General features: G+C 37.1%; 2 protein-coding genes across 2 annotated transcripts; both read left to right on the top strand.

Moving 5' to 3' along the window:
* The first annotated feature begins 244 nt into the window (after nucleotides 1-244).
* Nucleotides 245-5576, top strand: LOC107591899 (spondin-2-like). Its single transcript, XM_016281175.1, has 6 exons — nucleotides 245-539; nucleotides 1151-1383; nucleotides 2212-2435; nucleotides 3198-3389; nucleotides 3883-4066; nucleotides 4965-5576. The coding sequence occupies exons 2-6, from the start codon at nucleotides 1158-1160 to the stop codon at nucleotides 5141-5143; spliced, it is 1005 nt and encodes a 334-aa protein (XP_016136661.1). The 5' UTR covers nucleotides 245-539; nucleotides 1151-1157; the 3' UTR covers nucleotides 5144-5576.
* Nucleotides 5577-6302: 726 nt separating this feature from the next.
* LOC107591898 (transmembrane emp24 domain-containing protein 11-like) lies at nucleotides 6303-8427 on the top strand. Its single transcript, XM_016281174.1, has 5 exons — nucleotides 6303-6494; nucleotides 7478-7569; nucleotides 7652-7777; nucleotides 7863-8009; nucleotides 8178-8427. Exons 1-5 carry the CDS (start codon nucleotides 6347-6349, stop codon nucleotides 8325-8327), a joined length of 663 nt encoding a protein of 220 aa, XP_016136660.1. The 5' UTR covers nucleotides 6303-6346; the 3' UTR covers nucleotides 8328-8427.
* Nucleotides 8428-11988: the final 3561 nt, after the last annotated feature.

Genomic DNA, 11988 nt, shown 5'->3' with positions numbered 1-11988 from the left:
CCACATCCAAACAGCTCTCAGCAAATGAAGTGTCAAGAAACTGGAGAGAATTTGAGAAGGGTGAGGGGCAAAATGTGACCATGTGGAAGCAATTACTGGCTGCAGGCGGGATCTGTTAGCTTTCGGCTTACTGGGTGCTTCCACACTGCTGATCCACCAGCCAAGCCTGCTTCCACAATCAACCAACCCTATAATACTTCCTCCTCAACTGACTACGAAACCCTCAGGAGCATCATAATGCTGTCTTCTCTATGCATCTCTGGTTGGGAGAGGGGAAAAAAGTGTGAATCTTGATTCAAACGGTGACTCGTTTCCCGAGACCAATGGGGAAATCATGCATGGAACTGTAATGTAGAGTGTGGAGAGCTCGATACTATATCTGGGAGGGGTCAGGAGGTTATTAATATTGTTAGACTGTGGGAACCGCTGGAAACGCATAAATAGCTGGAAGACACACAGTAATCTTGCAGTCTTCCTCTGAATGCCTGGGCACAGGTGACTACCACTCAGCTTTTCTGCAGAAAACCTCATCAAAACCTGTAAGTACTTTCTTTAACTATATGTTTTATTTGTGCTGCACAATGTTGAATTGCTTCTGCTTAATTATGATAAATTAAAATCCTTTTTTAGGGCACATGCATTTAAAGGTAGTATTTGATATGACAAATACATAATAAATACTACTGTGTATACATACTAAATTAATTCTATTTTGAATATAATAATGTCTAAATTAATTATAGTGCATGGTGCATGAAGTTGGATAATAATAATATAAATTGATGTAACCACCTATGCTAATATAACATAGTGATTAAAAAAATATTTATAAAATATTATATTGAGTATCGCTTAACCAATTTCAACAAATTATGCAATTTCATTGCCAATCCTTCTGAATATTTCATGTAAGAATGCCTGGAAACACAGAGAGTGAATTTGGTTATCCTGACCTACATTCTTTTCTTCTTAGTCAGTGTATGGCACAGTTACACCAAATCACTCATAGAGGAGTTTATGTAAAGTCTTTAATTCCCCTGTTTTACCATTGTCATATACAGTAGTTTAGGAAGGAGTGGTCCATAGTGTCCAAACCTGGTTATGGCATGCATCCACATGCCTGGTAAAACAGTTTATTGTTCCTTCACAGAACCAGCATGGAAAAGATGACATCTTTGAAAGTGAACTGCTGGCTGCAGTGGCTTACCGGGACTCTGGCCCTGCTGAGTGGAGTCCCTGCAATGCCGGTCGACGTGAACCGCGTGTGCATGGCACCGTCTGCAGCCAAGTACAGACTGACGTTTACCGGCCAGTGGACTCAGACTGCCTTCCCCAAACACTACCCTCTGTACAGGCCGCCTGCTCAGTGGTCCCCAGTCATTGGTGAGTGGGCTGATCTTATGAGTAAGAACAGGGTAGTAGTAACCATTATTCTTGTAAAAATGTTTAACATTTGCTGCACCCCTTTTTGGGTCTGTTCACCCAAACCTTTCACATTGTTCCTATTGAGGGGGTTTGACCCAGTAACTATGATTAACCCCTCCAAAGGAAGTCAAAACATAGGTTAGGTGATATGCAAACTTAACATAAAGGTTAAAAAAGGGGGTTTCCACAGTGATGGCATAGAAGAACCATTTTTGGTTCCCCCAAAAACCTTTCTGGGAACAGTTCTTAAAAGAACAATTTTTTCTTCTTAGTGTAAAGAACATTTTGATAATCTGGAGAACTTTAGTGCAGTGGAAAGTTTTCATGGATGTCAAATGTTCATGGAACCATAAATGCCAGTAAAAACATTGTGTTGTTTTTAAAGTTTTAACAATGTTTTATAAACTTATTAGCCAATGTGTGTATTTTTTTGCATGGCTGCTTGCTGATCGTTATTGGATTATGGCTAATATGGATAATAAAAATCATTATTAAAAACGTTCTTATAGATTTTTGTATATTATCACAAAAGTATATAAAAATACAGTAACACTGATAGTTGGCAGTGTTAAACTGTGCTTTAGGGATGCCCAAAATAATCTGGGTTGCTCAAGATTTTTATGCCTAAAAATTTCCTATAAAATAAAGTCAACCCCTCACAAGCCACTGTATAACTCACACTCTGTTCCTATGCGTCTGAGCAAGACAATGACGGCAGAGCTTGGGCAGCATGTTATGCACTGAAGTAGAAGTACACATCGAAAATAAATATAATTTTCATTTTAGGAGTAACTCACAGCTCAGACTATCACATCTGGCAAAGGAACGAGTACGCCAGTAATGGAGTGAGAGAGTTCTCTGAGAGAGCAGAGGCTTGGACCCTGATAAAGGAAGTGGAGGCAGCTGGGGAACGGATCCAGAGCGTCTATGGCCTCTTTTCAGCACCAGCTGTGGTTGGAGGAACCGGTCAGGCAACCACAGAATTTGAAGTCTATGCAAGACACTCCTTAGTAAGTACACTGCAGTAGGTTAAAGCAAGGAAAAGCCTGAACCTTTCTTCAGCACCAAATCATGGCCCTGCATATGACGTATTTATATGCATATTATGCAGCTATATTTTACTCAAATTAATATCAAATCCAGTTAGAAGGGTTTTCGGTTAGCTGGTCAGGCTGAAACACCCCGAGGCTGACCAGATCAACCGACTAAACTCTTATTTGGCTATACTGAGATACAGACTAGACCATCTTTGATCATCTACAGTAAGACCAGCAAATGACCATTGGCTGGTTTAAGCTGTTTTTTTTAAAACCACAGATGTTTTCAGTCAGAAGATGCATTGGAAGATCCAAAGCATTCACTGGCCTCCCAGGCATTCCATATAAAATATTATAGAGAGAATTGTAAATAATAAAACTTTTAAAATGAAAACCAGCCAGCAACTCATACTAGCTAATGAGCAAGCTAAAAACCAGAGTGGAACAGAACACTAATGGTCTTCTTGTTTTGCAGCTGTCCTTCATTGTCCGCATTGTGCCAAGTCCTGACTGGTTTGTTGGAATAGACAGTCTAAACTTGTGCGAGGGTTCAGAAGATGCATTGGAAGATCCAAAGCATTCACTGGCCTCCCAGGCATTCCATATAAAATATTATAGAGAGAATTGTAAATAATAAAACTTTTAAAATGAAAACCAGCCAGCAACTCATACTAGCTAATGAGCAAGCTAAAAACCAGAGTGGAACAGAACACTAATGGTCTTCTTGTTTTGCAGCTGTCCTTCATTGTCCGCATTGTGCCAAGTCCTGACTGGTTTGTTGGAATAGACAGTCTAAACTTGTGCGAGGGTGATAACTGGATAGAAAACATAAGCCTAGATCTCTACCCCTACGATGCCGGCACAGATAGTGGTTTCACCTTCTCTTCACCAAATTTTGAGACCATTCCTCAAGACAAGATCACTCAGGTAATGTCTAAAAGCAGATAACCCTACAAGTCATACATATTTATAATGTTTTCCATGAAACAATGCTTCTTAGACCAGAATGAGCTGGTTTGCTGGTCTTTCTTTTTGGGTCAAGCTGTTCTCCCAGCCTAGCCAAGCTGGTGTTTAACTGGGCAACCAGCTGGTTTCCCATCCTCACCAACTGAAAAGTTTTCAAAATCCAGCCTGACCAGACTTGGAGGCCAGAGGAGACCAAGAAACAATCTTAAGCAATTTTAAGATGTATTTTTTTCAGCAGAGTTTGCCTACTTAGGGAACTAGTCACTGCTGAGAAACAAACAAACAAACAAACACTTAAACCAGCATAAGGTGGTTTGCTGGTTTAAGCTGGTTCAGTTTGTCAGTGGTCAAAATGCCTCCTAAAACCAGCAAACCGGACCACCTAACCGACATTTTTCTGCAGGGATGGAGGTCTTATTACAGATCTTGTTACAGATATGTCTTCTCTCAACAGATAACCGCATCATTCCCAAGTCACCCTGCAAACTCCTTCTACTATCCCAGACTGAAACATCTCCCCCCAATAGCTAAAGTCTCCCTAACAAAGATCAAGAACAACCAGATCTTCAGCTTACCCATTCAGCCGACCCAGTCCAATCAGATTCCAAGTGGGAATGAAATAGATGGGTCTCTCATAAGTAAGCATTGGGAATTGTTTGTAAAAAAAAATAATGCTGTAATGGTCTGGCATTGTCTCCTCATACAGAACTTATTCATGATATACTTGCATTTGAATCTTAAATGCATGTATTCCGTTTTCAAGGGAAACACTACAAATCCGTAGAGAGAACTTGTGGTGATTAAATTGCGGGCTGTAGAAAAGTTTATCCACTCCCATGGTAACCAGCACAACAAACTGCAAACACGATAATGGAGGCCAATCCGTTTCAAAGTTTTCTGCCACTCAGAACTCAGGAAGTGTTTGTCATGTGTGCTTTGATTCCATCCTTCTGTTTTCCTACTTGTACAAAAGTCTGTGATAGATATCAACCTTTTACAAGGTCAGGATTTCTGGAAAGCATCGGTGAATCAGGAGATCTCTCTAGGCAGGTTCAGGATGAGAAGCAATTATTTCAGCCCTAAACTTTAATGTATCATAAAACATTAAATTAAATGCTAAATTTCAACTTAAATGGCAACTTTTCATTTTTTTACACTTCACAAATAATATAAATGTTTTACAAATAATATGAATATAAATGAATGTACAGCAAGGCACCAAACTCCCAACTGCTCCCCGGGTGCCGCAGCAGAAATGGCTGCCCACTGCTCAGTGTGTGTTCACTACTCACTGCTGTGTGTGTGCACTTGGATGGGATAAATGCAGAGCACAAATTTCGAGTATGGGACACCATACTTGGCTACACGTCACTGTCACTTCACTTTTTAAAGGAATAGTGCACCAAAACAAGTTTTGATTGGCAGATTTTATGATGATTTTATTTTAATGAACTACAGTTATTATTAACAACTACAATTATTTGTTCCCAGTTCTCCTCAAATTATTAGTACTAATCAACATCTCTTTTTCTACAGATACCCCTCTGGACTGTGAGGTGTCTGTCTGGTCACCTTGGGGTCTTTGTAAGGGTCAGTGTGGTGAGAAAGGGGTAAAACACAGAACCCGCTATATTCACATGCATCCTGCAAACAATGGGGTTGCCTGCCCACCCCTAGAGGAAAAGAAGCTTTGTATCCCTGACAACTGTGTGTGAAAATAAAGAGGACCTACCATCCATACCTCATCCACAGGGAAGAATCTACTAGTTAACAGCTTTAAAATGAGACATTTTAAAGGGAATGACTTTGTTCTTTTAAAGCTATGATGTTGCTGGTGAGCTAACAAGCTTAAACGTGGTAATGAACAGGCTAGGCAACATACCCCAAGTTAAAAAGAAGACTGATGTACCCAAAGTAAATTCTCAGTAAGTGTATCACATTTGAGAGTAAAATATGAGGAACTGCAGATGTCAAAAATACTTTCAATACAGCAATATTTGCTCTAATAGCAGGAGCTTATAGGCTGAGTTTGCTGTAAGTGTCACACACTGTCCTCATGCACTGTTCATGGAGTCTGGTGCTCTCTGGTGGAAAAACAAACTCACCATTGACATGATTAAGCTCAGTAGTGGAGATAAACATCTTCAGTAAAATATACTCTGTTCTCCTCAAAATATGTTGCATCAGTGGATGATATCTGTACATTAATTGCAAAACTGTATATAAAGTTGTACATAGAAAAAATTAAAACAAGTTTCTTTGTCATGCTTGTGTGAAAATGTATTATACTTTTCTAAAAGATAAAAAAATGCAATATTAATTGTTCATCTATTTGGGCATGTAAGTCATGCTTAAAATGTCTGAATATCAAGGATCAAATCAAATGATGCCAGACATTTTCTTATTTCACTATTCAAAGCCATTTTTGCAGTGTCTTTTAATAAGCATTTTAGTCAATGAATCAGTTCTAGGGTTCACACAGGTAACCACATTCTGGTGTTGTTCATCACAGTGATTATGGACATGGTCACAAAGTGTCCCAAAATATTTTGTCTTGATCCTCTTTTGAAACCTTTTTGTGAAATATTTGGCTCGAAAACTGTGATGTCTTTCTAATAAATGACATTTGGTTTGATATTTTGTTTTCTAATGCACAACATTTTCATGTGTGACACGGTGTCTAAATAGTTTTTGGGCTGGACTGTACTATATATCTTAACAAAGCAAGACAGGTAATAGGTTGACTATTTCTATCAACATATTTAGGTTTCTCCCTAGTCTTATCATTACTTTCTGTTTACCTTGTCTAAACATGACTCTACAAACAGCAGCTGAAGATTTCTCACACTAAACCTGCTGGACCCATAAAGCTTTACTAGTGTCGTGTTATTGTTACTTGTAACTTTCTTACCTTAAAAATGAATTGTTTTACAGTAATGAATGTGAGGCTGACAGGCCTGCTGCTAGCCAGTTTTGTCATTTTGGCTCCTGCGATGTATTTTGATTTAGGGGAACAGGAGGAAAAGTGTATCATTGAGGAGATTCCAGAGGACACACTTGTGTCAGGTCAGTGAAGATGAATTGTGCTGTTATACAATGCTATACATATTTGCTCTATTACACAAGACTAATCAGTTATTTGATCCTGAATGGGCCCGGAACACTTTTCCTTATATACTGCTCACACTAACAGGGGATTTAATATACAATTTGAAAATATAATCCTACTTTTAATATGTGTAGAACCTTTATTGTTGACTTGATGTTTGGGCTTTTGTTTGTGGTCCAAACATCAAGATAAATTCTGGAGGCAAACGTTTTCGATAATTGGTGTGATACATTTGGCCCACTCTTATCAAGACAACAGCCAAGTCAGAGACTATTTAGGGGCTTATATCTACTAAACCAGGGTTCATCAAATCTTGCCCTGGAGGTCCAATGCGCTGCAGAGTTTAGCTCCAACCCTGATCAAACTCACCTACCTGTGATTTTCTAATAATCCTGAAGACATTGATTAGCATGCTCAGGTGTGTTTGATTAGGGTTAGAGCTAAACTCTGCAGGAAAGTGGATCTCGTGGGCCAGATTTGAGGATCCCTGTACTAAACTGATCAGAGATCTGACCAAAATTGTGGTACAAAAATAGTGTCATTTTGTTTATTTAAAAAATATATATGTCAGGTAAAAAGTGTATTATCATAAGTAATTAAAATATGTCGTACCATTTTATCTAGAATTAAAAGGGACTGGAATATAATGGTTATGGAAACTACATATTGTGGAGTAAAAACACAGACCTGCATAATTATTTCCTTAACCTCTTCACAAAATAACAGAAATGCCATTTTCATGTGGTGAATGATCCATTTAACTCTTTATTCCAGCAAGATTTGAACATGTATCAATAGGAATTCAGTTTTGTTGGTCATGGAGTAAAGGTAATGTAGTGCACTGCACACAGAAAGTAGCTGCACTGGTCCTAACGTACTGTAAAAATTTTGTAATATGGAATACAGTATAGTATCATTGACTGTTGGTTTCTCCCTTCAGGCGTCTTTCTGCTAGAGCACTGGGATGAAAATAAAAAGGCCAATATCCAACACCTTGGTTTAACCTTGACTGTGAGAGACCCTGACCATGCGGTCTGAAGCATTCAACTCTTCAAATTAACTCTTAACTGTAACCACCTGCAACAATTCCTCTGATGCGTTCTGTCATATGCAGGTGGTCTTGTTAAAACGCTTTGGAAGATATGGAAAATTCACCTTTAGCTCCCATGCTTCGGGTCAACATTTCTTGTGCATGCAGTCCAACTCCACCAGGTTCTCTGTCTTTGCTGGAGATCGTTTGGTGAGTTGTGAAATGCTGTGGCCTCATATGTTGAATTTCAAAATGTCAGATATAGTCGTGATTTTACTATTCTCTTTATGTACAGAAAGTGCATTTAGATGTCCAGATGGGCGAGCATACCATTGATCCTAATGCTGCGAAGGCAAAGGACACTATGAAAGCAATGGAGTACAACTTGCAACATCTCATTGACCAGATGCGTTACATTAGCAGGCAGCAAAATTTCCAAAGGGTAAGCAAACGCAGGCAGGATGGCCTGACAACAAAATGTTACCATATTAATTGCTTGCCAGGATCAGAATAAGAACCAGACTGAGTGTCATCTGTCCACGTCTTCCAAGGGGTACTCACTCTCTGGTGATTATGTGTAATCTGTATGTGTTTATTTTACTGCAACCAGGAACGTGAGGAGAAGTTTCGCCAAATGAGTGAGGAAACAAATGGAAACGTTTTGCGGTGGGCCATTATTCAGACATCAATACTCCTCTCTGTTGGAATCTGGCAAATGAAAAACCTCAAAAACTTTCTCATCGAAAAGAAGTTGGTTTAGCTTTACGAAATGACTAACTGTGTGTCTGGACAACTGTAACATTGTTTGAAGCATAATGTTGAAGTCTAAATGACTTCATCTGAGCATAAACATCTGAGCATTTACCCTGCAGTGAGAATGTTTCATAACTGAAGTGATTTTAATAAATCCATAATACTTATTAAATACCTATAGATTCTTCTCTTTGTGTTTCATTCCACTCTAACAGTGTGTTCAACCACAAATATTTATTTAACAAAATCTACATATTTAATTTAGTTTCACCAGTTCAGATATTCATGTAACAAAATATTGACAAATTAATACCTAAATAGGGACATAGTAGTATACTTAAAGTATGATGTAAAGTTCAATTAAAGAAAACTACTGAGTATGCTTGCAGTATAAAACTACTAAACTAGTAGTTTACTGAGATTATACTTCAAAGTGTACTAAAAATGCTACAAGTATTTATTTAGTAAACTATCAGTATACCTGTAAGTTCACTTTTAGTATAGTTGCAGTACAAGCTACAAACTTTGATGTAAACTAGTTGTGTACTCAAAGTTTACTACTGTTGTACTTAAAGTATACTTAAAAGTATACTTTTAAATACTAGAAAGTGGGCCAATTTAGTCCCAAGGAGTATTCAAATAGTACACTTACAAGTATACTACTAGTACACTGATATTTGTATACGTACTACATAAAGTATGCTTAAAAATATACTTGAACTTTACTTAAGTATACTTAATAAAATAAACTTGAAGTATACTACTTTTTGGTAAGGGAACATATCAAGCCTTTTATCTACGTTTATTAATATAAAACTATCAACACCGCCATCAAAAAAGAAGATACAGTAACAGAAATATACAGGTGTATATACAATCTCAATAAATTAGAATGTCGTGGAAAAGTTCATTTATTTCAGTAATTCAACTCAAATTGTGAAACTCGTGTATTAAATAAATTCAATGCACACAGACTGAAGTAGTTTAAGTCTTTGGTTCTTTTAATTGTGATGATTTTGGCTCACATTTAACAAAAACCCACCAATTCACTATCTCAACAAATTAGAATATGGTGACATGCCAATCAGCTAATCAACTCAAAACACCTGCAAAGGTTTCGTTTGTTTGATTGATTGACAGTAAATATTTAATTCATTATGATTTTCATCGTCGTAGTATTTAGGCGGAAACTACGGTCACCATTGGTCTTTTTTTGGAGGAGTGCGCGAAATTCGTCAACGTGACGTTGTCGTTTCAAAAAGCTAATTAGTTATATGATAACTAGTAGCATAAACCTGCAATTTAGTGTACACACGACTGGTATAAATCTGGATAGCATGTAAAAAAGACACAGGTATGTAATTTGAGAGATTTAGTGATCACAGAACTTTTGTGAAGTCGTCAGGGACATTCTTTTACATTATTTTGTATATTTGGCTCAAACGCTATACATCCACCTTTATGTTTTTACCCCCGTTTGATGTACATTTAATCGGTTTATCTTTTTGATTTTCACATTTCTAAGTCAATCATTCTTCCTTCACAAGTGAGAAAACAGTAGATATTTTAAACCCAGTGCTTTAAACTGAATTAATTAAGCACTCGAGATGTAATAATATCTCTGATCTTAATAACACATAGGCTATGTCTCAAAACCGTGTGAGCAGTCTAGAGAGGGTTAATTCTGGCAATAACAGGTGCATACAACATTTTACTGGCATATGGTGATATATATATTATTTATAATAGCCTATTATATTATACATAATTATAATTAGTATTAACATTATAAATTATATATGAAATTATAATTTTACATTAACATTATATTATATTTAAATTATATATTCAGATTTCAAAATGGTATAATGGTGCTGTCTTTACATATAGTGAGAGCATGAATTTTTACATATAGTGAGCGCTTTACATATAGTGAGAGTGTGGATATACTGGCCTCTGCTGGAAGTAATATAGTTTTACAGAGAGGGTGTCTTTGTTTTCCCTTTTAGGAAAGCAGGGCGTATGCCTCATTTGCAAAGTGAAGTGTCAGATCTCCCCACAGTCTGATAACGTAAGATACAAAATATGTGTGTGTGTGTGTGTGTTTTTGATGATGATTAATTTGAATGAGCTGCGCCACTAATCTGTGTATTGTTCTCATAGAGCAGCTCAGAGGTTCGAGAGCTTTTCTCAGATATCAGTTCAGTTGCAGTCAAGTACTTCTCAGAGATAAGCGAGGTAATCCTATACATAAAATGAATTAGTTGAATGCAGCTATGCTAATCATGACCTTATGGCATAAATACATATTTATTATGCTCTGCAGGTTTTACAATTCCAGGCCAGACACCAGAAAAGTTTATTGGCCCACTATCAGCAGAAGGTGAGAGCATCCTGTCCTTAACATGACTAGCTCTGGTACTTGGATATGGTAGATGTGGATGCTAATATGGTTTAATCTAGTCTCTGTTTTTTTTTTCTTAAAGGGGTCATATGATGCTGCTAAAAAGAACATTATTTTGTGTATTTGGTGTAATGAAATGTTTAATGCGGTTTAAGGTTAAAAAGACTTTTCCATTTATTATTCCATAATTATTTTCCACATACTGTACATTATTGTTTCTCCTCTATGCCCCGCCTTTCTGAAACGTGTCGATTCATACAAAGCTCATCGTTCTGAAAAGCGAGGTGTGCTCTGATTGGCCAGCTATCCAGTGCGTTGTGATTGGCCGAATACCTCAAGCGAGTGACGGAAATGTTACGCCCCTCACCATACTGTGATGCCCTGTCCCGGCACGACAAGATAAAAACATGAAAACCCATTATAAATTAGGCATTTGTTGCATCCAGTGGGGACATAATTATGGATTATAATGACTTATACTGTCTTTTTACATGTTGCATTGCATCGCGCCGCGTAAACATAAAACCATGTCTGCATTTGTGATCGGAGAAATGACAAAAAACAAGCCCAGCTGAGTGATGGCATCACTGAATCATCAATGAACTGTCTTTAGCTGGAAAAATGACTCTTTGTTATTGTCCACTTGCATGACAAACTATTTCCTGTTTGACACTGTAAAGCTGTTTTGACACAATTATTGTATTGTATAAAGCACTATATATATATAGGATGCATTAAATTGATCAATAACAATAGTAAATACATTTATAACATCTTTACAAAAGATTTCTACTTCAACTAAATACTGTTATGAACTTTTTATTCATCATAGAATCCTGAAAAATATTAAGCAGCACAACCGTTTTCAACTGTGATAAGAAATGTTTCTTGAGCAGCAAAACAGCATATTAGAATGATTTCTGAAGAATCATGTGACACTGAAGACTGGAGTAATGACTGCTGAAAGTTGAGCTTTACTGAATTAATTACATTTTAAAATATATTCAAATAAAAATAAAAAAGTCAAAGGCAGCGAATGCTTTTTATATGCATTGTAAATGGGGCATGTATTCTTCTGACAGCATGTGATGCTGTATGGATGTAGGAACAGAGAATCTGAAGAAGAGAACACTGTAAACATGTACTTTATTAATGTAACACTTGTCGTTGAAAACATTCCAGTTCAAGACTGGCATTTATGAGATTTAAAGTCAGCAAGTCAAGAGACAAGGTGCGTTTTAGCTTGTTTTTAGCTCTCTTTAGT

Source organism: Sinocyclocheilus grahami, unplaced genomic scaffold, assembly GCF_001515645.1.
Source record: "Sinocyclocheilus grahami isolate Dianchi unplaced genomic scaffold, SAMN03320097.WGS_v1.1 scaffold147.1, whole genome shotgun sequence".
NCBI classification, from domain to species: domain Eukaryota; kingdom Metazoa; phylum Chordata; class Actinopteri; order Cypriniformes; family Cyprinidae; genus Sinocyclocheilus; species Sinocyclocheilus grahami.
Note: the sequence above shows the minus strand (reverse complement) of the source record. Positions and strands in the feature narration are given on the sequence as shown.

What these genes read in the sequence shown, in the direction of transcription:
- LOC107591899 (XM_016281175.1), top strand. Translation starts at nt 1,158, where the DNA reads ATGGAAAAGATGACATCTTTGAAAGTGAACTGCTGGCTGCAGTGGCTT. An exon ending in TCTATGCAAGACACTCCTTA is followed by an intron (nt 2,436 to 3,197) that starts GTAAGTACACTG and finishes CTTGTTTTGCAG; the next exon opens with CTGTCCTTCATTGTCCGCAT. An exon ending in CTCAAGACAAGATCACTCAG is followed by an intron (nt 3,390 to 3,882) that starts GTAATGTCTAAA and finishes TTCTCTCAACAG; the next exon opens with ATAACCGCATCATTCCCAAG.
- LOC107591898 (XM_016281174.1), top strand. Translation starts at nt 6,347, where the DNA reads ATGAATTGTTTTACAGTAATGAATGTGAGGCTGACAGGCCTGCTGCTA. An exon ending in AGAGGACACACTTGTGTCAG is followed by an intron (nt 6,495 to 7,477) that starts GTCAGTGAAGAT and finishes TTCTCCCTTCAG; the next exon opens with GCGTCTTTCTGCTAGAGCAC. An exon ending in TGAGAGACCCTGACCATGCG is followed by an intron (nt 7,570 to 7,651) that starts GTCTGAAGCATT and finishes TGTCATATGCAG; the next exon opens with GTGGTCTTGTTAAAACGCTT.